The sequence below is a fragment of the Echeneis naucrates genome, chromosome 6 (genome assembly GCF_900963305.1).
Source record: "Echeneis naucrates chromosome 6, fEcheNa1.1, whole genome shotgun sequence".
NCBI classification, from domain to species: Eukaryota; Metazoa; Chordata; class Actinopteri; order Carangiformes; family Echeneidae; genus Echeneis; species Echeneis naucrates.
The window spans coordinates 16,614,284-16,638,164 of record NC_042516.1 but is presented as its reverse complement, the minus strand read 5'-3'; the positions used below and the strand labels follow the sequence as shown (position 1 = coordinate 16,638,164).

At 39.0% G+C, this 23,881-nt stretch overlaps 3 protein-coding genes across 4 annotated transcripts; 1 reads left to right on the top strand and 2 right to left on the bottom strand.

Moving 5' to 3' along the window:
- Positions 1-741: 741 nt before the first annotated feature.
- On the top strand, positions 742-2,668 carry LOC115044844 (CD209 antigen-like protein E). Its single transcript, XM_029504137.1, has 5 exons — positions 742-763; positions 865-1,059; positions 1,216-1,367; positions 1,463-1,584; positions 2,372-2,668. The coding sequence occupies exons 1-5, from the start codon at positions 742-744 to the stop codon at positions 2,532-2,534; spliced, it is 654 nt and encodes a 217-aa protein (XP_029359997.1). The 3' UTR covers positions 2,535-2,668.
- LOC115044786 (T-cell surface glycoprotein CD4-like) lies at positions 2,665-19,016 on the bottom strand. The gene is made up of 11 exons (XM_029504041.1): positions 18,938-19,016; positions 10,143-10,264; positions 6,976-7,046; positions 6,729-6,890; positions 6,459-6,602; positions 5,897-6,139; positions 5,414-5,797; positions 3,742-3,990; positions 3,498-3,598; positions 3,335-3,378; positions 2,665-3,231 (listed from the first exon to the last, which is right to left on the bottom strand). The coding sequence occupies exons 3-11, from the start codon at positions 7,031-7,033 to the stop codon at positions 3,201-3,203; spliced, it is 1,416 nt and encodes a 471-aa protein (XP_029359901.1). The 5' UTR covers positions 7,034-7,046; positions 10,143-10,264; positions 18,938-19,016; the 3' UTR covers positions 2,665-3,200.
- A 611-nt stretch (positions 19,017-19,627) lies between these two features.
- Positions 19,628-23,733, bottom strand: cd4-2.2 (CD4-2 molecule, tandem duplicate 2). Of its 2 annotated transcripts, none has more exons than XM_029504107.1 (9): positions 23,569-23,733; positions 22,696-22,726; positions 22,206-22,367; positions 21,995-22,123; positions 21,011-21,238; positions 20,852-20,926; positions 20,610-20,731; positions 20,411-20,475; positions 19,628-20,192 (listed from the first exon to the last, which is right to left on the bottom strand). In XM_029504107.1, the coding sequence occupies exons 2-9, from the start codon at positions 22,718-22,720 to the stop codon at positions 20,126-20,128; spliced, it is 873 nt and encodes a 290-aa protein (XP_029359967.1). In that variant the 5' UTR covers positions 22,721-22,726; positions 23,569-23,733; the 3' UTR covers positions 19,628-20,125. The 2 variants fall into 2 exon arrangements, with proteins under 2 accessions (XP_029359967.1, XP_029359966.1); XM_029504106.1 differs by having other exon boundaries at positions 20,610-20,734; positions 23,569-23,718.
- Between the last annotated feature and the right edge of the window lie 148 nt (positions 23,734-23,881).

Below are 23,881 nucleotides of genomic sequence, written 5' to 3'. Positions count from 1 at the left end.
GCCTTCAACTTTGACTTTGTTTAAATAGTCAAATAAAATTGCAGCTGTAACAAGGTTGTGATGGGAAAGCAGGTGGGAGCATGGACTTCCTTTAATTTATTTATTTTATTTATTTTTTTTTTTTGCAGATGATGAGAATCTTGAGTGATGCACAACCACAAAGTGTAGCTCACTAGTGCCCACTCAGATACTCCTCTGCTTTAATCAGTTTCATTTGAAAAATAAAAGCTCATGAAGTACAACAGCTGACAATAGCTGTGAGAATAAGGTGCCAAGAAGGCCTGGTGTGCCTGTGTGGTATAGAGGTGGCATTAATGCAGCTGCTCTCACGAAGAAAGCAAATGCAAATAATTCCCAGCATGCACAAAGATGCACGCACACACTGTACTGATCAGTACTGAATCATCCTTTTTACGCTTCCTTGTGTTTCCAAATTTCCAAATTGTGGGACCTTGAAGGAACTTTGCTCATGTAGTGATAAAAAAAGAGAAGCAGAACATGTGTGTCAGAGTCATCATCAAATGTTTGTTATGGCAGGTCATCAAGGGTTTGGCAAAGAGATATTGCTCCATCTGAGTTTACATGGTTTGATGATCATGAACAGTCCAATCTGTTTGGTAGATTTGTGCAATCTGTACTTTCCACTTTATCCTCTTGGTACACAAACTGCTCTATAAAACATCCAGAGGGCAGAGAGAGTATAATCCAAAGTTTGTGATCATCTGCAGCCTGACAGTCATAATGAAGCTCATTGAAAGCAAAGGCAAGATTTCCTTCTACGGTGTACATGAGTGATTTCTGTGTCTCTGTGTCCGCCGGCGTGCACTAATGTTCTCTCCTCTCCTCACCTCTCCATCCACCCAGGTGCTCTGGGAATCAGAGGACACATCAAGCTCTCTGTTCTCATCAGCCTGCTGGTTTTAGAAGCTGTCTCTCAGGCTGCAAGTACTCCAGAAGAAGAAGTTTCTTTTTTAAAGCTGAGGCTGCACTTCATGAAGAATCAGTATAAGCAGTTGTGTAACAAGTACTCCAGCCTGGCAAACACTTGCTCAGCTCCAGGTACTGTACATTCTTTTCCAGGCCGCAGCAGATGGATGATAATTCATCATTAGGTTATGTAGCCTATGTTCTTCTGTACGCCCACATGTGTTCTGCATCTTTTGTTGGATGGCCACTTTTCTTTGTTTTCATTCGGTACCCATCTTTTCCTCACAGGGCTTAACTGCACCGAGTGTCCTCACGATTGGTTTCAGGTAGGGGATCACTGTTTCCACATCGACATGGACAAGAGCAACTGGCATGACAGTGAAAATAAATGTAAAGAAAATGGCGGGCATCTTGCCATTCTGACCACCAGAGAACAGCATGTAAGTCTTTGTGTGTGTTGCATATTTCTTCATTACATTTCAATTTGTTGTTTAATACGGAAAAGGCTGTAAATTTGGCGGCAACACATTTTTAGGAAGCCGTGGAAAAAGAAAGCAGAAGACTGGGAGTATTTTACAAATTCTTCTGGATTGGCCTGACTGACAGCGAGAATGAGGGACAATGGAAGTGGGTGGACAACTCAACCCTTACAAACCCGTATGTATAAAATTTGTAAAAAAAAAAAATACTCTGCAATTTTTATGAAGCACCTCAATGATGATTGAATGACAAAATGCATTTCAAGCAGCGGTAACCTCTGTCTGCACAGACTGAGAGTTGTACATAGGATTTGGATTTGGACAATGAATTGCTTTTTTGTGTAAAGATAGCATACAGTGTGACACCCACGCTAGATTAAGTCTTTACATTTTGACATGTTGGAGGACAGAGTAAAATGTTGGAAACTCAGCCAGAAATCAGAAGCAATGTGAGACAAGTTCACCGGCTTTGCCAAGATCTTTAAAGAAGCTCACACATCATGACTTATTTTTTGGTTTTTGCTGACATTGTGTCTGTGACTGGATGATGTCACAGGAACACCCTAACAGTGGTGCTTGAGAAAAAGTAACAAGAAGTCATCCGCTGGGAATCATGAAAACAAACAATTCATCCGACAGCTGTTGACATATTTCAGTGTGGACCAAAGTTTGTATTGCAGCCTAACGTTGACATCCCGAGTCATGCTGCTGGCACAGATAAATAATGATAATAATGTTCTATTTAAGGATCATAACCAATAGTTAAGTTATAATATCGAGAAACAGCAGAGAAGATGAATTACATCTGTTACACCTCATGTGCTGCGCATTACTTATTTTGAGCTTTTCATTGTGAACAAACTTCAGACTTTGCATCTGAGCTCCAGACAAAACTGATTTCACTCACAGTTAACAGTCTAAAATTCACTCTGACTCTGATTTTCATTTTCTCTTTGCCACTGAAGATTTTGGAACCGCATAAATTCAGAGCCAGACAACAACCTGTCCGGTGCACCGGAGGGAGAGGACTGTGCAGTGATCGACAGCCACTCTCAGACGTGGTCCGACACGTCCTGTGACTTCCTGTATCCCAGAGTTTGTCAGATGGATGCCACCCCACTTGTGTAACCCCACCCTCCTCATCGTCCACATGGCTGCTGGGCCGAGATAATGATGCTTCATCAAAAATATTCATGCATTTATGGAAACAGTAAATGTTGCATCTTAACAGTTCTTTTAAATCAATAAATCAACATCATTGTCTCAAAGGGTCCTGTTTTTATTGGACAAAACAAAGTGTCTGTGTACAATTAATATAAATTTGTGTATTGCATAAATATTTATAGAAGCAAGTAATCGACTTTCACTGCAGTATCATGTAGAGTTATTAAACAAATGCACATAGCAGGAATTCCTCAAAAACATCAGTCTAACAGTGTGATGAGCATCAAGAGTGACCGTTCATATCGATGATAACTACTAACAATGATATAATGAAAAAAAAAAGTTTGTTTCATAAATCATTATTTCGTGAAAAAAGTCCCTCAGATTACAACTCTAACAATCCAAACAATCAATCTCGCTGATATATACAAGTGTAAAATGCATTTTTCTGATAACAGAGTTTTATCTGGCATTTCAACAATGACCAAACTGTGTTTTAGACTCATACCTTCATCTAACAAAGCTGGCAGAAGTTCATAGTTCAGCGGATATAAAAGGAAAATCCATCTTATCCAGAGAGAAATTCAGTTTGTTTGTCGTGTCGTCCTGAAAATGTTTTTCTGGGAGGTATTATGTTTTGTAGAATCCTTTGGGCTTCGGGCTGAAACAGAAAGTCACACGTAAAAGAATTCAGTACTGATGAGCAAGCGCGCAAATGTGTGTTTAGAGTCATCACATCAATCCAGGAAATGGTAAGTACGTACTTCTTGCATTGGCAGAGCCGATGCCTGAGGTGTCTCATCTTCCGCTAATGTCAACCACAAAGAGAAACAGGCATGAAGAAAAATGAAGAGTGAACTTAGCATTACATAGTAACACTCCACTGGAATCCAACACAAAGAAATAAAGCAATAGCTTAAACTTTACATGTTTGCGCCGGTAGAGGAAGAGAACGAGGGCGAGGATGAGGACTGCGATGGCTGCTCCGCTGCATATGATCAGCAGCATCCGCAGATTCAGCTTACTGTCTGCATACAACAGAAAAAGGCAGTCTTTGAACCATATACAGTACAGAAAACACATCATGTACGACAAACGTTCTGTCGTAAAAGACTGTGGCCACAAGGTCGTGCCCTGTGTTATACTTCCTGCTTAAACTTCCTGTGCTCACCAATCTGCAGCTTTAGCACAGCTGACGTCAGCACCGTAGTGCCCTGCCACAGCTCACACCTCCATGTTCCACCGTATCCTGAGCCCACTTCCTCGATGATGAGCTGCTCGGAGTCTTGGTCAAATTTCCGATTCAGTCCTTCAGGTGGGGTCCACCGCAGTTTTACATCAGAGGGCAGGGGATAACCAGTAGTGCAGGTCAGGTTGAGTGGCTGGCCGGAGACTAGGTGTGATTTGGGTGAGGCGATGACTGATGACATAGCAGAGGAAGGAAGGAAAGAAAGAAAAACATTTACCATTTGAATGATTATTTCGTTTTCTGTCTGCTCTTGTGTGGAAGAGAAACCTGCAAGTTATTGTTGCTCATTCATTCATTCATCCATTTTCTACTGCTTCTCTATTTCTCGGTCGCGGGGCGCTGGTGCCAATCCCAGCTAACATTGGGTGACCCTGGACATCACAGGGCCAACAGACAGAGTCAGACAGAGACCAACAACCACTCACACTCACACTCAGACCTACGGACAATTTAGAGTCACCAGTTCATCTAAACATGATGTCTTTGGACGGTGGGAGGAAACCCACACAGACACGAGGAGAACATGCAAGCTCCACACTGAAAGGCCCCAGGCCGGGAACTGAACCCGCGACCTTTCTGTTGTGGGGCACCATTGAATTGTTACTTTTAGTCATTTCATGTTTCTCAAATCGTCAGATTTCGAGGTGACTCTTCGCAGACCTCTGTGTTTGGGCACCGAGTGGCGTTCTTCATCATCTTATGGTTCTAAAGAATTCACTGATCGGTTCAGAAAATAATTTGCATTTTAGATGATTATGAAAATGGTAAAGTGCATATATAAACACATTTAATTTGAATTAGTTGTGAAGAGTGAGATTAAATAGATTGACTGGTGTCACAAATATAGTTCGAAACTATTTACTATAGTAAATGAACAAAATGTCAAAAGCTATTTTTCCTTTCTCTCTGACACCAAAACATCAGAGCTGTTGTTTTTAATATCAAACTACAAACTAACGTATTCAGTCACAGAACTATAAAATGCACACCAAATTTAATTTGGTTTTCTTTGGGCCAAGTTAAGGTGACAACACAAAAATAGCAATACGACCAGGATCAAATGAAAATGAGGGTGGCCAAAAGAAATCAGGGGAGCCATTTTGGAAAATATAACTGTGCCTTACATCGAACCATAATTTCTGTGGTTGTGGTTAAGTAATAATTTCAAACAATTCAAAATTTTAGATTTGCATTACAAATGTCCAGCTTATTATCCAATTTAAATTAGTTATGTTTTTCATGTGCTCCTGGCAGAGCAGTCGCTTGTTTTACAATATAAATAAAACAAGTGGAGCTCGACAAGTGTATTAGCCATTGAATCAGACACATGTCACACTTGGGACATTTTCAAATAAACTCTGCAGCCGTGAGATAAAGCCACTTGAAAAGGAACAAGAGAGCAGAAGCAGAGGGACAACAAACAAACAACTCTCTCCAAGTTGTTATGAATGACAATTAGGTGAAAGCTAAGAAAGGGGACATCAGACAGATAAAGGATGACACGGACAACTAAAAAACAAGCAAACAATTCCACACAATAGATGTGACTGCAACACACGTCTGGGCTTAAACAAAGTCATTTATTTTGACTTACCTTGCAACAACTCTACATGTATGGTCCTGTTCAGAAACAAATTTTTTTCAAACTTCATGGTGCAGGTGTACTCTCCTCTGTTGTCTTCTTTGGCGTCCTTTATGGTGACAGAGAAATTTTTTGTTTTGGGCTCATAGATAGACTTCACACCCTTTCTTTGTCCAGTATTGTTCCACTTGAGCGGCTCCTGCAGAGAGAGGAAGCACAGCGTCTCTGAAGGAGGCGTGAGGCCTGAGGATGACTTGGGGCGGAATTGCCAATAAATTTCCTGCAAGCCCCGAGCTTTGACGTGTTCCCAGGAGACGCGCGGATGAAAGGCGCAGCAGAGTCTGAGAGGCTCGTGTATAGATGTGTACTGACGATGTACAGGATCATGGGAGAAGTCTGAATAAAAAGAAAAGTCAAAGAGAAACAACGTTATAATCAGAATGAGGCTATACTCCTCTAAATCAAACACACAGATGCAGATACACAGAAACTCACCCACAACTGCAACAGACATTGTGACCTTTTGTATTATTTTCTCTCCATGTTTCACAGCACATGTCCAGATGCCACTGTCTTGTACTGTGACCGTCTTGGTCACTATTCCTTGTCTATGTGCGACTTCCTCATTGTGGGGATTCAGCCATTGTATGTCAGGCCTCGGCTCAGCCTTTGGGTCTACACTGCAGGACAGAGACATAGACTCCCCAGCCAGCAGAGGAGCGGTCGGGCTCATTCTCACTGGTGCAGAAATTAAGCAGGGAAAAGGGAAAAAAAGAAAATTATGACTTTTTAATTTGATTTTTTTTTTTTTTTTTGCACATTTCCATCAGGTTTACAAAGTTGAACTAATAGAATAACTGCTACACGCATGTCTGAAAATATCAACACGAATTAAATTTTATAAATCGAACACATCTGTAGAGAAGTTATATATATATATATATAGTATAATAGCATAAAGAGTGATTGGATAAAGTATAGCAGTCCTTCTTAATGACTTATATTAGGGTTAATGTGGCATGACTGAATGAAAAAACACATTTTTTTTAATACTTACCATCAAGTTTACGTACTTCAATGGTCAATTTATTTTTATTAACATTATTTTTACAAAGAAATTTCCCAAAGTTTGCTTGTTGGATTTTGTCGATGACTAGTGAGTTATCAGAGATGGACAACTTAGTTTCCCAGTCTGGAAGATCTGCAAGGCAAGGGTAAAAAAAAATATTACTGTCAAAATTAGTTTCATTTGCTCTGTTTCATCCAGTGATGTTATCAGACATGTTATCACATGCTGAATCTGTCAATTGCTCAATGCAGTAATAACCTTCAAAGCCCTTTCCGCCAAAGTCATTGAGCCAGGCGAGTAGAATTCCGCCATGACCGTCCTCAATGTCCCAGTACATGGTCCAGGATTTCTCTTTCCCTGGTTTTGGACAGGTGATTTTAACTGTCTCGCCCTCCCGAGCATACATCAGCTCATTGGCACCTACAGGAGTGAGAAAGATGTTGCATGTTGATTTGCAAAATAAAGGCTTCCTGCCATGAGGTTCAGTAAATGTAATGTATCTTACCTAGAGCTGTGACGTGCACAGCAATGAGAAGGATGAAGGATCGAACCAAGTTTTTCATCTCAATAAAATGTCTGAAAAATGATTTTAGAAACACAGAAGTAGCATATTTATATAAATCCTTTACCATAAAGTGAATTTGAATGTGATGTTGTGTATGTCCATCCATACAGTGAAGCAAAAAGGTGCATGAAAGTTGCATTACAAGAATTTGATAAATGATGAGAAAGCAAAAATAAAACAAGGAACAACAATAACAACAATAATAACAATAAAGGCAATATTGAAATTGATAGGAAAGGAAACACACAGCCGGTGTAAAGGCATTTTACTTGTTTATGTATAAACTTTGGTGGTTGTATTTCATGCAACGTTATATCTGTTGTCTAAGTACTAAAGTCATAAAAACTGAAGCATTTATATATTTCTTTGCATCAGAAAAGTGACTTTTGGTGGATAATACGGTCAGTGTGTCACTGAGTTTGGGTTTATGTGTGACAATGACACTGACTGAACTAATTAACTATTAACTATTTCATTTTAAGGAGTTCCCGCACGTTTCAACTACCAAAATACAACTTGGTGTCATCTGCAGAGCTTTTAAACTTCATGTTCGAGGGAACTTGGTGATGTTGTGTATGGCCATTCAATCAAGGACCAAAATTAACCTGGATACTATTATTTCATACAGGGAGGTTGCTTAGCAACAGACTATGCAGGTCTACCAGATTAACTGGTTACTGAGCGCATGCAGCGAAAAAGTCACAGTAAGCCTCGTAGAGTATCCGCAGATTCTACCACAGCATTAGACACTTTTAGAAAAGAAACATTTCAGTGAATATATATTCCTCAGACATCAATATTTCGTCATATCATCATGCTTAGCAAATTTTGCTGCAAAGTGAAGCCACTCAGCAGGAAGAGGGGTCTGCGGTGGTCTCAGATTTAGACAGATTCAGAAAGATAAAAGACAAAGGTTCAGAGAGCTGAGAGTAGGTGGCCTGTGGTGGGCTTTGGATGAAAAGAGAGAAGGAAGAGACTCAGAGCGTATGCTGGGTTGTGGTGGGCCTTGATTTAGTTAAGGTGCTGATTCTCATCCCAGTCGACCCCCCCCCACCACCTCCCCTGCTCCCCCCCCGCCTCTCACACCCCCTCTCTTCCTCCTCTGTTCCACGAAAGACGGATCTCTCCACGCTTAAAAAGATGAAAAAAAGAGACCACAGCTCCAGCAGCACACCTAGGCTGTGGTTTAAGGTAGATGTCTCTTTTCTCTCTCCTGGTATCACTCCCTTATCTTTCTGCCCCCTCCCTTTTACCTCTGTGGTGTAAACAGTAAGCCATGATTATGCGGAAAAAAAATCTTTTCAAATCAAGACTTTTGATTGTGCTTTTATAGTTAGTCGACCCTTTATAGGAAAAGATATGCTGGATATACACTTTTTAAAAATGTTTTAGTTAAATTTGACTGAAGGTCACACAATAACAATGGGCCGTTTCAAATGATTTTTATCTAGATTTGAAAATTTTTTTTAAAAAGCTTTGCTTAAAGTCGTTGGAGATCGCGAATCATTAATGTTGCCTTTAGATGCAATGAATTATCTTGTATAAATAGATGAAGAGACGCAACAAGCACTGGCTTCTGGTTCTTTCCGAGTATTTGTATTTCCAAAATTAAATTATATGAGTAGTATATAAGCTGATAAATATATGGCCGTAATGTAATGTTACTTTTAGTGTTCAATTATGACTTCACTTTGGAACCATGTGTCGTCATGAATGCTTATCCAAAGCCCTGACAAGTGTTTTTGGGATTAGAAGAATTATTTTAATGGTTGAAAACCCTGCGGGCCGGAGAGTCCGAGCGTTAACCATGAGCACACTGCTGCCCATCGCACTCTCTCCACTGATCATCTCCCTGCTGCCCAATAAAAATGTAACATGTGTCCACACATAACATTACACACTGACAAAAATCTTCTGTTCTTATCATCTGTCTCAGGGCTCCTGCAATATGTAAGGTTGAGAAGAAAAACAAATCAACAAATCATTTTTGGTTCACCACATAACAGAAGTGGGGGCTGCAAGAAAAGCAACATTAAAGATTCAAATCAGAGAGATGTGTGCCAAGGAGAAAGTGCTTTGTGTTTCAGCGCGTTCTTTTTAAACGGTTTGTTTAAAAAACAAGTAAACTGATTTATTCACTATATCTGAGATCAGAGTTTGTAAGGAAAGAAATACACACAGAGACAGAGTGAAACTGGTGAGAAACAGACATTCAAAGTCATCGCACCTGGAGAGCTACAACCCAGAAACCAAGTTAGACGATCGTCTCTGCGGTCAGAATGGAGCATCAACAACAAGCGGCGATGGAGGAGGAGGAGAGACTCAAGGCCAAACACAGCAGAGGAATGAAAGAGGGAGGAGAGCAAGCAGGGGCAGATAAAGAATGCCACAGTGTCATAAGACTGAGTGTTTTCCCTGCTCCAAACTGTACCTGTCAAGCTTTGACAGAATTTTACACCTTTTCACAGTTTTATAGTTAATTCAACAAATGAATTACACACTCAAAAATAATTCCTGTCTGTTTAAGAGAAATTTGTTGTTTATTGTTTCTAAAAATTCAGTGGATGCACAAATGAATATTAGTTGTATGTAATATTGTGCTTAAAGGTCCAAGTAAAATAAATGATCTCATTCACTATGAGAGTAAAAGCAAATGTTGGAATTTGTAAATTGCTTAAAATTTGTCCTTTTTATACCACTTAGTTGCTCAGTGCTATGTAACTATGTAAGAAATCTAACAAAATATGGAGCAAAGAAGAAATAGAAATACCGTTCGATGCTTCAAATGTTTCTGATACGTAATAACAATTTTATTAAAACCTCTTCATGCTTAGTATCTTTGTATTTCTTTTAGTTTTGTAGAAACATGATGGATCGGCGTGTGCTGATTCAATAAATCTTCTCTTGTATCATATAAAATCACAATGAGCTCATCTTGGCATTACGGGGCTTACTGAGGGGTCACAGGTTTATGATTCAACGTTATTATCAGTTAGTAAGATAAATTTAATCCTCTTATTCTGTGTAGATGTTTTTATATTTTGAATTCTGTATTAAGATCAAATATAAATATATATATATATTTAATTGTTGTAGACTTTACTTACAACTGCCGTTATGTGCCGAAATGCCCGTCTGTGCTCAGGGATCTGAAGTCAGCAGGAAATGTCAGATATTTATGAAACGGGCCTTTTTAAGTGCACTTGCACCTCCCTCGACACTGATTGGTCTGGAAAAAAAAAGCATAGTTGTTGATCAAAGCCAAAGCCAAAATAATGACCTTTGATTGGTTGTTGCATAGTCAGAGGGTAAGACCTGCTAACAAAATTTTACTAACTATCTTGAAACCATTGAAGTCAGTTGTTTTCTGACAAAAATTAAGCCGATGCGTTAAAAAAGAAACAAAACCCATCAGACGGGCAGTGTAATGGTGCCACGGCTTCATCAGTGAATCAATTTGCATTTTTGATCATCTATGCTTTTACGTTGCATTCTGATACATTAATAATAATAAAATGCTTATTTGAGTTGTTGCCAGAAAAAACATAAAAATAAAAATGACAACGACAAGAGTCTGACTGGATTCATTAGCTATTTTAGCACAGCGGCGAGGTTCTCTTTCATCCTTCTGGACCAATTTTTACAAAAGCGGCTGATAAATGAAAATTAAAAATTGAACACATCCGAGAACAAAACACTCAGATTAAGTTCTTAATGTGGTGGGAAAAACGGTTCTGGGGAATTTGTCTCATTTGGATGGTGGTATGGAGAGATGGAGAGGATTACGTGAGCATGATATCTACATTTTATATGATGAAATAAATAGGCTTATATCAGGACACTTAACAAACCTTAAAGATATAGCCATGGTGTGTGTGTACGCCTCCACTCAGCGACCTCTTGTTAAGTTAGAGTTTGTGTCTTTCAGAAAAATCTTCGCCTTGATTCAACTTTGTCCACGTTATTGACAAATTTTCTGTCCCTACCACGTTTAGACGACCCCCTCGGAGACAAGCAGATGCTGTTGTGCGCAATCTATACACATCCTTGCAGTTCATAGTCTAAGTTTTCAACAAGAAAAAAGGATATTAACAGTATAAAGTCTAAAAAAAAAAAAAACAATGCACCCTCTGTGTGCATGTAATAATAAAAACAAGCGTAGAAATACACAGTTAAATATGTCCACAATGCCTACATTTATTTTGTATTACTCTGATAAACACAACGGGTAGCTGTTTGATACAGCGCTCCATTGCAGCTTCAGTATTTAACACTGATACTGAATAAAATGTTAATCGGGTTTTGGTTGCATCAAACTTTGCGTGCTACATTTTTGACACGCTTCCTTGGAATTGAGAAAAACTCTGTTTGGGTCTTTGGGGCAAAATGAATTTGACTAAAATTGAAAATAAAGTTTTGTGAGTTTGATTAAATTCATGCCTGCACAAGTTTGTTGACGATAAACCTGCCAAAGGACCTGCACAGGTGGAAGTTATTAATAATTTCACTGCAGGATGATTTAACCTAATTCTGTGTTTTCTGATACATCAATACTCAATAATAGTACACCAGGTGATCAGATATTACCAAGTAAACAAGGGCAGTCTGGCAATTTCACCAACTTGTAAATGCCAAATTTTCAAGTTGTGTTTTCACCTCGGAGATGGCCAACATTTATTATGCAATAAAACACTGACTAAACGCTCTACTGCTTCAAGCTGCTTGTTATAATATCACATTCATGAATTTATCAAAAATAACACGTCTTATATATTCTGTGTTTTTTCATATGGACCATTTATCTTTGCAGCACTACGCAGTCCAGTTAAGATTAACAGCCGAAGGGTTGCCTGATCAAAAATCGGTGCTTCATTTCTCCCTTTGGTGAAATTTTCTTCCAATTTACATATAATTCAGATTACAGTCTGTGTGACATATTCATTGTCTTATTACATGTTGGGCATGGTTACACCTGCATGGAAGCCAAACATCTGCTTGTGCTTATCTCGGCTCCGAGCCTGCAGTAAAGTGTCGCCTGCACTCAAAACAACTTTAATATAACATCTGTGATCCGAACTGCTGCTATTCTCGTGTTGCTTTGCCTCTACCAGCCTTTAAGGTAACACACAAAACTGCAGGCATTGTTAGCATTTCAAAATATTCTATAAAACTGTGTTGATTTGGGAATATTAGGAGCGTTGCAGAAATCCTCTAATCCCACTGTTACAATTCAAATCAGTTTCTGAAGGGAAGGTAAATGAAAAAACATGAATGGCAGCCACACGCAAAGTGCTTCATTTCACTTGATTCACTTTTTGCAAAAATGAACAAAGCTTGGTAGTTTTTTTAGACATCATATTAGGCCTGAAGTTCTCCATCAAGGGATCAGGTCATCTGTCAAAGGGCAGCTTGCCTCATGCTAGCTAAGGACTGCTACAGCGATCAGTTAAAGGACTGGAGCTGTTGGAGCAGAGTGCAGAGGTGGTTTCTTGACATGAACCACAACAAGGACAAAACAAACATCTCGCACACTTCTCATGTGTCTCTCTGAGGTTTCTCTGCCTCTGTACTATCTTCATGAAGGGTTCACACCTGCGTCTTCTTCCCTTGAGCTCAAAATGAAACAAGTGTTTTGTTCACCCCTTACACACATACACACACAAAAAAAAAAAACAAAAAACCCCAAAACATTCAAGTTATCTAAATGTATCAATAAAATGCTGTCTGCTTTTCTTCTCTCTGTGTTTTCTGGCTATTTTGCAGCTTTGATTTTGATAGAAAACACCTGAAAGTGAGGACTCCCTAACGAAAGCGTGTGTCCCACATCTTGTCATTTCTGAATAAGAAAAACACTTGCACAAAAAGTGTGGGCCACAAGCAAGAATGAGGAATGATTCACTTTTTCGCATTTCTTTGGCCTCCTCATCCTCCATTCATTCCTACAGAGGGTTTCCCTCACCATACAATCTGTTTTCTGTGTCAGACTCTCTGTTTTAGAATCACTTCGATCAGAGCAGAGTGTGACAGGCATGGAGTCAAAACACTAGAAGACATCTTGAGGCCCTGCAGAAGTGGGAAGTTACTGACTTTGTACAGGTTATTTTGGTGTCTGTGTCCATTCTTATGTTAAGCGAAATGTCAGTGGAAAAAAAGGACGAGAATCTGAAACAAATGACATTCTGCTCAGTGACTGAAACATTTTGACTCTTTCAACACGTGGGGAGCTTCATTTAAGTTTCTTTGAAGCCTCAGAGTTGTGACAGTAGATGAAGACAGAAAAGTTTTTCTTTTCTGCCTCTCCCACTCACCCCTTCACCTTCATCGTCTGTACACATCAACACTTTGTAAGCACTTTAGTTATTCACTGTCAGTCTGTTGTTTGTAGGCTGCTGTATAATCATTTAATCAGAGTGGAAAAACATATTTTAATGCAAGGACGATCGTACAGAATATGAATCATACCGATTGTAAAACTCAAACAATGTTCATGTATTATTGCTTAGAAATGTATGAGTTATTTTTAGCTTCTTCGTAGGAAAACTGCATCATGGCTCAGCTACAGACGAGCAGGTATAGTGTCAGTGTAAAGCTGTGATTAGGTTTAAGCTGATCAGTTCAACAGTAATGTTGGTTCACCATGGAAAAAACGCCTACATGCACAGAGCATTTACTGTCTCTGGAGCTGAAGTCAGTGCTATCTTCCTGTAAATAATCAAGATAAACTATTCATGTTATTGTCAAAAATAGGGTTGTCAAGGAATGACCCCGAAAAAAACCCACCTGACGTGCAAACAAAACAGAGAATCTATAATTGTCTGTCCTCTTCCATCACAGTGTCGACATCACACTGTCAGAATATTTTCATTTCATCATTCATTTTCATCCGTTTATCCGTCAGGGTCGCCAGAGTGCTGGAGCCAATCCCAGCTGACATGTCGGACAAAGGTGGGCGCTATCAGTACAACGCATTTGAACATAAGATACATTTGCTCTCCTTTTACTGAAACAGAACGTTGAGGAAAAATACAAAAAACTTTGTCGTCAAAGAAGTTTGAAAACCAGTCTGCTCCTGTTTAGCTACACTCTGGAAAGCTTTCATATTCATATTCTGAATCAGCCATTAATCATCACAGACAACTACAATAATTGTAGACAGTGACTCAGTTCACATCTAGGAATTGTATGTTTTTGATACGATCTTATGGACAGACACAGTCACAGCATCATCAGTGTCCTGCAAGAGTTGCAACAATGCCCAGCCTGGGTCATAAACAAGGAAATTATTGAACCCATAGTGAGCCTGTACTACTGCGTTTTTAGTGTTAAGGTTGTTATTATTATTCTTAGTAGTTGTTGCTATTGCTATTGTATGTTATTTATTTATTTAATATTGCTAAATTGGATTGCAGCCACACAGCCGCTGTTTATAAATATGCAATGACAATGAAGGATCTGTCAATTTATCGATACAACAGCAGTCAGAAGATCCGTGATAACCTTCCTCCTTGGACTCATCAGTGCTCTTTTCAGTTTCTAACAACGTGGCTTTTCAGAAATAAAATATAATACGGCCATCAAATATCCCTTTCATATCTTCAACAATAATGCCCAAGACACAGCACAAGGCAGGAACACAGCACTGCATCAATTTCACGTGCACGCACTGCCGTGCGGGCCGACAAAGACACCTGGCCAGAGATCATTTTCTTCACGGATTTACTAAAACACAGATTGAGATTTGATATCACAGTTGAATAACAATTTACAGTAAATTGTCCTGTTTGAATTATAAGGTTCAATTTGTTAAAATTCTGTTACTAATTCTGCGGTAGCTTATGAAGATTGTATGGCACGTTATGTTGAAGTTGTTTGCATTCTGGGACAGTTTTTCTCCATGAAATGCAAAAACTTTGAAGCTCAATAAAAGGACATACTTTGAACAGCTGAATTAGCCCAACTGACGTTTGACTCCCCTTAAATATCCTCCTGTGGAGCTGCGTTTAACTGGCTATGTTGGATATTTTCTGTTTTGTTTCTGTAGAAATACATAAAAGAACTGACAATGATGTAGTTTGTTTTTTGCTCCTATTTTGGTCAAAGTGGAAAGTGGAAAGCAGAAGAGGAATTTTAATTTGCTGACATGTCGCATCAGTCAGAGCGATTACAGTGAATCAAAACTGCTTGTCACAGCCGGGTGCAGGTACTGTATGGAGGGAGGTTTGGAGAAAGTGTGAACCTTTGCTTTAAGTCCTACTTCACTGTGGGCTTTCTCAGAAAACTGTTATGACACAAAGGAGAGAAACAGCGGATCAGTGGACTTGCACGCATACCAACGCAGCTGCTCGATGGTTAGCGTCTTAACTCTGACCTTGTTGATCACAGTCTGCAACTGAAGTGAAACCTGCGCTGAAGTAAAGTTATAAAGGGAGTTTACAAGATGGGGAATTACCGATCAGACCATTTTAATTTGGAGCTTTGTGGAAATCTATCAAATGTATAACAAAGCCTCAGTCTGGGCCTGCAGTATGAGCTCAGATGACGGAGCTCTTTTAGCTGACAAACAGACATATCAGCATGCTATTTTGAAGTCTAAACGTAACATTGACTTTTCTCTGACAAATTTCTACAAGGTGTCTCCAGGGTTTGGATGATAACCCAAGTGGAAATACACGAAGGAGGGACATACTGGGGTTCACATATTTCAGTTTCATTTTGAATGACTGTGTGTGTCAAACAACGAAAAAAAGCACTGAGTAACAGCCATGAAAAGGGAATCCTATTTTCTCATATGAAAACGCCTCCAGTGCAGTATAGACATTATATTTTCACAACAGAGTGAGGGAAACACAGCTTGGTAATTGCCAACAGAGGAGAAGAAAGTACACATCTAAATCTGAATATTGGCAGAGATAGTAGCTTGTTGCCTGCCACTAAAATAACTGACTTTTATTCTTCACTATGATGCACAACAGAGCAGTAGAACAGTGGCACTTTATGACTCTTTGTGGTGTTGCATGTCAACGCTCTGGGCCTGAATAAAACAGTGAGGCAGCCTAAAGTGGTGACGTCCAGCTTTGTGTTTGTTTCAGTCATCCAGATTTTAAGGCAATGCAGCGGGACAATGATCCTAAACATGCAGACGAGCCAAACAAGGAGTTCTAACGGCCCAACACTGCTGAACGCTATTTACCTGATAGCTTGGTCATCCCACTAAGCAGCCTGATGGCGAAAAGCTCCCAAAACAAGCAAGACCACGACAATGTTGCACAACATTAACACCGTCAAATGAGAGGTGCCTGATATCTGTGGGACACATTCTTTACCGCTGCGCACGCTAAATTTCAGACATGATTAAAAAACCTTTTTGGCATCCAGTCAAAAACATGTTTTAGTTCTCCTATGTGAGAGTAGACATTAAAAAAATGTTAGTTTTAACTTTAGAGCGTCAACATTTGAATCTATTGACACTAGCACAACCAGATTGTGTTGCTATCTTACTACATATTGATTGTAGTCCATATTAATACTGTATATACACTACCAGTCAAAAGTTTGGACACTGCATGTAGGCAACATGACATTTTAGGCATAAAATCATTAAAAACTGCCCAAATCACACAAAGCAAAATGTTTTCAGTCATCACAGTAGAGAGCCTTGAACTGAACTGGCCAGTGATCCGTTCTGTATCTGTTAGTGAATTCAGCATGGAGAGACACCAACTGGCCTCCCGTGATGAAAAACGGCAACAATTAAAGCAGATGTGTTAAGAGCATTTGATTTATATTATATCATATCATATTATATCAGCAGGCATCGCACTGTGATGACAATTTCTACAACAAGAGAATGATAAATGACTGCAACAATGTTTGGTCCATAGTGTGTGATGTCAAATAAAAAACACTGTTTTGTAAAAGCGACATTCAATTCCACCTAGCTGTTTCATGTTCAGGGTCCTGATGTTGTGTGTGCCGGCTTATTGTCTCGCTGTCATAAATTACTGGGATGGTTAAATGAAACGCATCGCTGTTTGTGACCCCTGTGATACATATTATATTATAAATGTAGTTAAAAACTTTGTAGCAAATCTCTTTTTGGATGACGGTTGATTGTGATAGGGCAGACCTGAAGGTGTTGTCCTGGTTCTACACTCTCCAGGTGTCCTCAGTGGCAGACCAGATGAAAACGCAGTTACATTTCATATAACTGTAATTCCTCGCTTGTGCATCCTGTTTAACTTTTGAGTTATGTTTATGTTTCTGTATGTTGCATGTTAGGGCACAGTAGACAGTTTTCCTGAGACGTGACGCACATTGTAAGTGCAACATTATTCCTTTTTATGTCCCGCTCTACAGGAGAAGGGTATAATTCTGTTAACATCTCTTCCTGATGGTCACACAGTCAGCGTCAAATTGGATAATGTCCATAAATGGTACATATTTCTGCCCGCCTGTCAGCTGCAGCTCAGGAATAGCACTGAAACTCCGAGGGACCAATAGTGGGGATTTTCTACTAAAAGAGAAATAGAAAAGGAATTATATCTGCTGGCACCTTGTATATGGGTTTCTTTCACAGCCAGGATCAACAGGAGGAACAATATCAATGAATTAAAACAGCTTCTCATAGTAGATATTTGCACAGGTATTGTACAGAGATAGCCTTTGCTTTAGGTTGTATATTATAAGTCAATCATATCAGCACTGTTGACACATTGAACAGTTAATGGGCAATAACAGTAGCAGCCTGTGGCATGTTTTAGATTTCATTCACTTGTGGAGATCAGTGTCGAAAATACATAGACCAAAGCAGTCATTATGATTTTTCGATATATGGCAGCTTCTTGGCAGAAGAAACTGTTTTAGCAAAATAAAAAAAAATAAAAAACTGTGTCCGTTGGAATGCTATTTTTTAATACAATATTTGAATTATTTGTCACATCTTATACATAAGCCCTGATGTTTTCAAACAGAGACACTGTATCTTTCACTAAACTTTTCCTTCAAGCGCCTCTTAACGAGAGTAAATTATTACTCTTTCTTTTATTATTGGTCTTTAAATGCTACAATTTGTCATTAGATGCAGTCCGCGAAACCCATACACCCCCTCCCATCAACTGAGGCCTAAACTTCTGATGAGTAACATGAAGAATTTATATCTGGACATCCAGAGAGTTTGGGCCAAATGAAATGCTTTGTATATCAGTTGTAAAATTTGCGGAAACCTGTCAATGTCAGCGATTGCAAAATCAGCAAAGTTTCTGTCGTTATTGCACAAGTTTTGGTCTTTAGCTTGAAGAGATGGGGGAACAGAAAATTTCTATTTTAGGCATTTTGGATTTGGTATTTTGAAATATCTCTGCGGGTTGTCATCGAGACGCACAACACGAAGATTAGTCTGAAATAGTTGCGGAGGGTCAAGTCAAAACTGATTCACTCTGTGAATTATTCAAGGCTTGTGATGAAACAAGATATCTATCGAATGGGCCTCAGTTTGAACCAATTCCCATGCAATTTGCAACTTAATGTTAGAATGACATTCAGCAACACTGGAAATATTCTCACACTGCTTATGTCAAAATACAACCAACACAGGTGATATCAGATCAAGGCCAAGACAAAAATCAGTTAGTATGTAGAACCAGACACAGTTCAAAATCTGGCCTTGAACAAGATTTGAGCACAACAACTTTGCCTCGCTCTTTCTGTCTATGAGAGCGGACCTTCGGCAGTGGCAGTGAGATCTGTCTGTGTTTATAGCAAAGATTTATGCCCTAAAATCTAATAGTACGCAGACATATCGATGAGCTAACTGATCTGTCTTCCGTCCGTCAGAAAATCCATTAAATCAACTTCTACCAGGAAGAGCAGTGTGTGTAGATAGAGTGTGTTTAGGAGTACTCACATGTGATGTGCTCAGTGCAGCGATGAGTTCAGCTCTAACATTTGGTAGGCTGATCTCCACTGCAGGTGTCACTTTCATACACACACACACACAGGAAGTCAGTCATGCACTAAGACGATTACACAATGTAATGTCATGAATATGCCAATCTACAATCAAAATCAAACCTTTTTTTTTTCACTTTTAAACACTTACGAATACGTATGTATGCCATATAGGTGGTCTTTCCTTGCTGTACGCAACAGGTGTTTTGTGTGCGCTTCATTATATGTAGCACAGCGCTGGCATGAACACCTGAATCGTTCTGCCCCAGTTATGGAGTATTCAGCTCTTTGGTATGCTTCAAATGATATTATTGCACAAAGGAGTAAAGATAATGTTTGATATGATGTAGAAGTGAGCAATAAAAGTTGGACATCTGAAGATTTTCCTTATTTTCAATCCCCACTGATACTGCTTATAGTTGTATGTTTTTTCAACCACCATTCAGTTTAGATGAAACTTGTAATTACCTCTGTGTTATTATTGTTAATGGCAGAGTCTGCCTGTTTTACACTGTTCTGAAATTATCTAAACACAGGGGATTGACAGAAAACACTGCATCGTCAGCTTTACTGTTCGTGATTCCATTACTGGTCAAAGCTTCCCCGGCTCTATTATACAAGGATAGAAATAAAGTTTGCAGCTGGGTGTCGTTACAGTTTATTGACTTAAGACATGAATTTTCAGTTAACTCCGGTCTTTTGAGTTACAAGTTACAGAAATAAAGACAAAGAATGCATCTGTCAAATGAGCAGAGACACCAAGAAGAAATACATGTCGAATCTGTTTAGGATGCAAAGCAGAGCATTTGAGGTTGGCAATGCCACATGCAGGGACACACAAGTCTTAACATGTTAATACGCTGCAGAGACTAAGTAAAAAACACAGACTGTGGCTGTTCTGTCTCGCAGTAGAAACGGCCATTTGCATTCAGTTCACTGGTTATATTTGGTGAAAAAGCTCAAAGTCATTACACTTGATTTTACTTTATTTTTTATCAAGAGCATTTTAAAAAGCCCATTTACATTCATGCTGTATTCACACTCTGCTTCTCTTTCACTTGCTCTCTCCTTTTCTCCTTTTCTTTATCTCCATCTACTCGTTCCTTTCTGCAGTTTGTATTTAATGTCACTCCTTCAGCAGGGGTTACAGAATGAGGGCTGGTGGGTTCCCTTTCCGACGTCCTTGCTGTGGTTTTCTTGCAGCTGTTGGCCTGCGATAAAGAGAGGAGAGAGGAGAAGTTTTCACACTAATTATGACACAATAATGAAGTGCTTGGTGAAAGGCACGGGAAAGATGAAGGTCAAACCATTTTTCATAAAAAGAATGAATAGAGTCTATTGGAAAGCATCTGTAAAGTGAGCAGAGATTACTGGAAAAGGGGCTAAAAGGATTTTTTTCATTAGATAGAAGCAAGTTAAGAGCATTTACTGGTCACACTGGCAGTACTTCTTTGCTCTCAGTGACTGTCGGCCCGTCCTCAACATCTGTAATTTCTTCAAAAGTGGAGGGAAAATCCCATTAGTTTCACATATTTCACAAATGTTTTATTTGCTCCAGCAAGCCTCGCTTCTTCGCCCAGTCCACTGATTTCAATCAGTAGATTTCCAAGCTGATTTTCTTTACTTACCTTCTTTCGCTTGATCCTCTTGAAAAAAATACTGGCAATCACAATGATTACCAGGAGCAGACAGCAAACCCCAGCTGTAATCCACTTCCACCATTTGGTGAGAAAATCCTTCACATTAACACCTTCTTCAGAAAAGAAACAATAAGCAACAATAATGAGCCAGTGGCACATCTCAATGAAGGATCACTCTCAGCAACACTTGTCAGAGTCAGAGGATTTAGAAAAAAGCAGTTAATACTTACTCTTTGGTTGGGATGGACCACTGGCGCTCTTTGAGGTTTGGGTAGCTGATGGTGTTGTTGTTGATGGAGTCGGCTCTAGAATCAAAAACACAGCACATCTTTCTTTTTCCCGTTGACCATATGTGTAGCTTTTGCGGTGGTAAGAAGCTAGTGTCATACCTTTAACTTCAATCTGTATTGAATCAGTATACTCTTTCCCACCGTAGGAAAAAACACACATCCACTTTCCTGCGTCTGAGAGGGCCACAGATTCAAGTTTAGAAGATACCTGCAGCTTTCCATTTGGCCTCTTCCATTGCACTGTAGGGGTTGGTTCAACACCTTTGACCTCACAACCCAGATCCACTCTGCTGCCCTTCTGGACAGGCCCAGAGGGGGTGGTTGACACTGACACAAAACGAGACAAGAGACAGGAGTGAGGACACAATCAGACTCACACAGAGAGAGGTGATGCTATACTGACACTATCCAAATCATCAGTAATTCACAATTGTAAAAATAAAATAAAAATAAATTAGTCTGCATTTATTAGAAGATGGTAGGACTTTTCAAGACTGAACTTCCAACCATTTGGGATATTTGAGCAAGGCACCAATTACAGGCGTTATCAGAAATATAAGAGCCAGGTGTCTTTGGATATGAAATCAGGACACCTTTGTGCTGGTTGTTTTTGAAACATGTTTCTTATGACACAGAAATCGCAAATGTTGTAATACCTCTCTAAGGCTTTTCATTTCGTTTTTTTGTGTGTGACAGTAGATTTCTGTTTGATGTCTTTTATTGTTTTTAATTAATACTTTTGATACTTTACTTTTTTATCGGTGAAACTGAATTGTGACAGTAATGTCTGTTTGACGGTTCACTGCACTTCTTTAATTTTTTCCTTTACTTTCCTTTCCGAAGTGACTTCAGACTATTTTAAAATGTTAAATGTTGTTTGAAATGTGTCTTTTCAAGTCTAACAAAAAACTAATTGGATTTTCTTAAAACGATATGATGAATTCCATGAAAGACACAAGTATTTACCGCGGCCTTTCTTTCCTCAAATCCCCATCTTTAATTGTTCTGATGAGGTAAGCCCAGTGAAATGCTGTTTGTTTGTTTGTTTTTGAGCATACGGTGTTCTTTGGATCTGCTGCTGACCTGAAACCACAAGTAGGGTGTGTTTTACAGTCTCGCAAGTGAACTCTCCGGCATCCTCTTCCTTCACTGTGGAGATCTCGAGGGTCGACGAATCCTTCAGCTTTATCCTTTCTTTCATGGAAGATTCACCTAATGCAGAGAATGCACTGTTGTTCACAACAGTGATGATAACGAAACAATATCTTGTGGCATTATATGTCTTCATGATCACCTTTGACAGTTTGACCATTCTTGAGCGTCCCAACAATCTGGTTATCTTTATGGTACCATTTCACCATTGGTACCTCCTTGATACCCAGTCCACACTGCAAGGTCACAGTGCCTCCAACTTTTGTATGGAACACTTCGCCTGCAGCAGAGAGCGCACCCAGCACTGAAGACAGAGGATGAAGTACACTTCATTTAATATTATATATTTGAACACCACAAGGTTTAAAGGCAAATTGACAATCTTGAAATGAATAAAAATGTCTTTCTAGATAGATGAATGTGAAGTTGAAGAACAACAATTAATCAGGTTAAATTTTGGGAATTTGTAGTGGTTGGAATTAGCAAAAAAAACAACAACCACAGTTCGGCAGTAAAAAAAACTACTTTTAATTATCAGTTTTAAGAGACATATTTAGAGCTAGATGACAAGCAACTTAGCCATTTAGTCTCACAGATTGTTTAAAAGTATTTTTTTCTGAAGTGAAACTCACCAACCAACAAGCCAACTGCCTTCATTATGATCTGAAAAGAACAGACACAAATTATTATTTCTATCTATCTATCTATCTAATAGAAGAAAAACAGTTGCTCAAGACGTGAGAACATTTCACCAATGCGGCACAAAGCTTCTGAGTACCTCACACATGAAAATCCCTAACCACTAAGCTATCTCTCCACTTCCTTTATCTTTTGTAGAAAAAAATTAAACTTGCTTTGTAAAAACACTTAAACATGCTAATGTAAAAATCCACACAATTTGGATCTTTGGCTTTTGTATTTATTTTAAATCATCAACAATTCAGCGGGGGCCTGTAAGACTGTATCACATCCTCTTCAGAAGTAAGAAGTCTGTTTAAGTGTGATTCAGTTTTGGTTAATTTAATTAGGAAACTAAAACAGAGGAATAAAACTAATAAAAAGTCTAGCAAGCAATTTACCAATCTCTCTGCCTTCCATCATACACATTTCATAGTTGTCAACACTTAATTTCACGAGGGAGAATATTAAAATGTATTTCAACATCTCATTTGGAATCTACAAATTTTACATATTTTGGCTACAATAGTGACAACAGTTATAATTTGGTCAGAGAACTGCTGCCCTAGAAATTTATCCAAAATTATTAAAGTCTTTCTTACTATGAACTTGGACCCAGTAAAAATAAAAGCGAACCGAAAGCTCTACAACCAGATCTACACACTAATGGTCCGAAGACACAGTACACACAGCTCATGAAGGTGCTACGTGTCACCAAATTAAAGTTGAACTGATGAGCAAAGCCAAAATAGTTTGAAGGTTCACAGTAAATCCAAGATCCTTCATCGGTAGAAAACACAATTTCATAATTTGGTTTTGTACCTTACCTTAATTTTGAGGTGTCTTGTGTGTTTACAGCTGGCCAAAATCTTCCCCCATTCTCTCTTTACTTCAACTCTTCAAACTCAAGGCAGCAAGGATGCAGAAACTGCAGAAGGCGGAAGACATCTGAAGAGAGCTGTTTGTGGAAAGTTTTAGGCCAATGCAAACCCCAGCTGTGGGATTTGCTCTTTGTTTCACGTGCTTACAAACTAAGTTTAGGAGTTAGAGTAAACTTCTATAGTGGCTTGAAAGTTTCATAGCCCATCATTATTCATGTCAAACTTATTAAAAAGGGAAATGAAAAACAAACTTACTCGA

Bases quoted from the DNA above. Each gene is read 5' to 3' on its own strand.
- LOC115044844 (XM_029504137.1), top strand. From the start codon at position 742: ATGAAGCTCATTGAAAGCAAAG. The intron at 1,368-1,462 runs GTAAGTCTTTGT...ACACATTTTTAG, and splicing joins TGACCACCAGAGAACAGCAT to GAAGCCGTGGAAAAAGAAAG. The intron at 1,585-2,371 runs GTATGTATAAAA...TTGCCACTGAAG, and splicing joins AACTCAACCCTTACAAACCC to ATTTTGGAACCGCATAAATT.
- LOC115044786 (XM_029504041.1), bottom strand. From the start codon at position 7,033: ATGAAAAACTTGGTTCGATCCTTCATCCTTCTCATTGCTGTGCACGTC. The intron at 5,798-5,896 runs GTGAGTTTCTGT...CTTTTTATTCAG, and splicing joins AATGTCTGTTGCAGTTGTGG to ACTTCTCCCATGATCCTGTA. The intron at 3,379-3,497 runs GTAAAGTTTAAG...GGTTGACATTAG, and splicing joins TCCTCTACCGGCGCAAACAT to CGGAAGATGAGACACCTCAG.
- cd4-2.2 (XM_029504106.1), bottom strand. From the start codon at position 22,720: ATGAAGGCAGTTGGCTTGTTGGTTG. The intron at 21,239-21,994 runs GTCAGCAGCAGA...GTTTTGTGTCAG, and splicing joins CACCCTACTTGTGGTTTCAG to TGTCAACCACCCCCTCTGGG. The intron at 20,927-21,010 runs GTATGACACTAG...TTTTGATTCTAG, and splicing joins AATACAGATTGAAGTTAAAG to AGCCGACTCCATCAACAACA.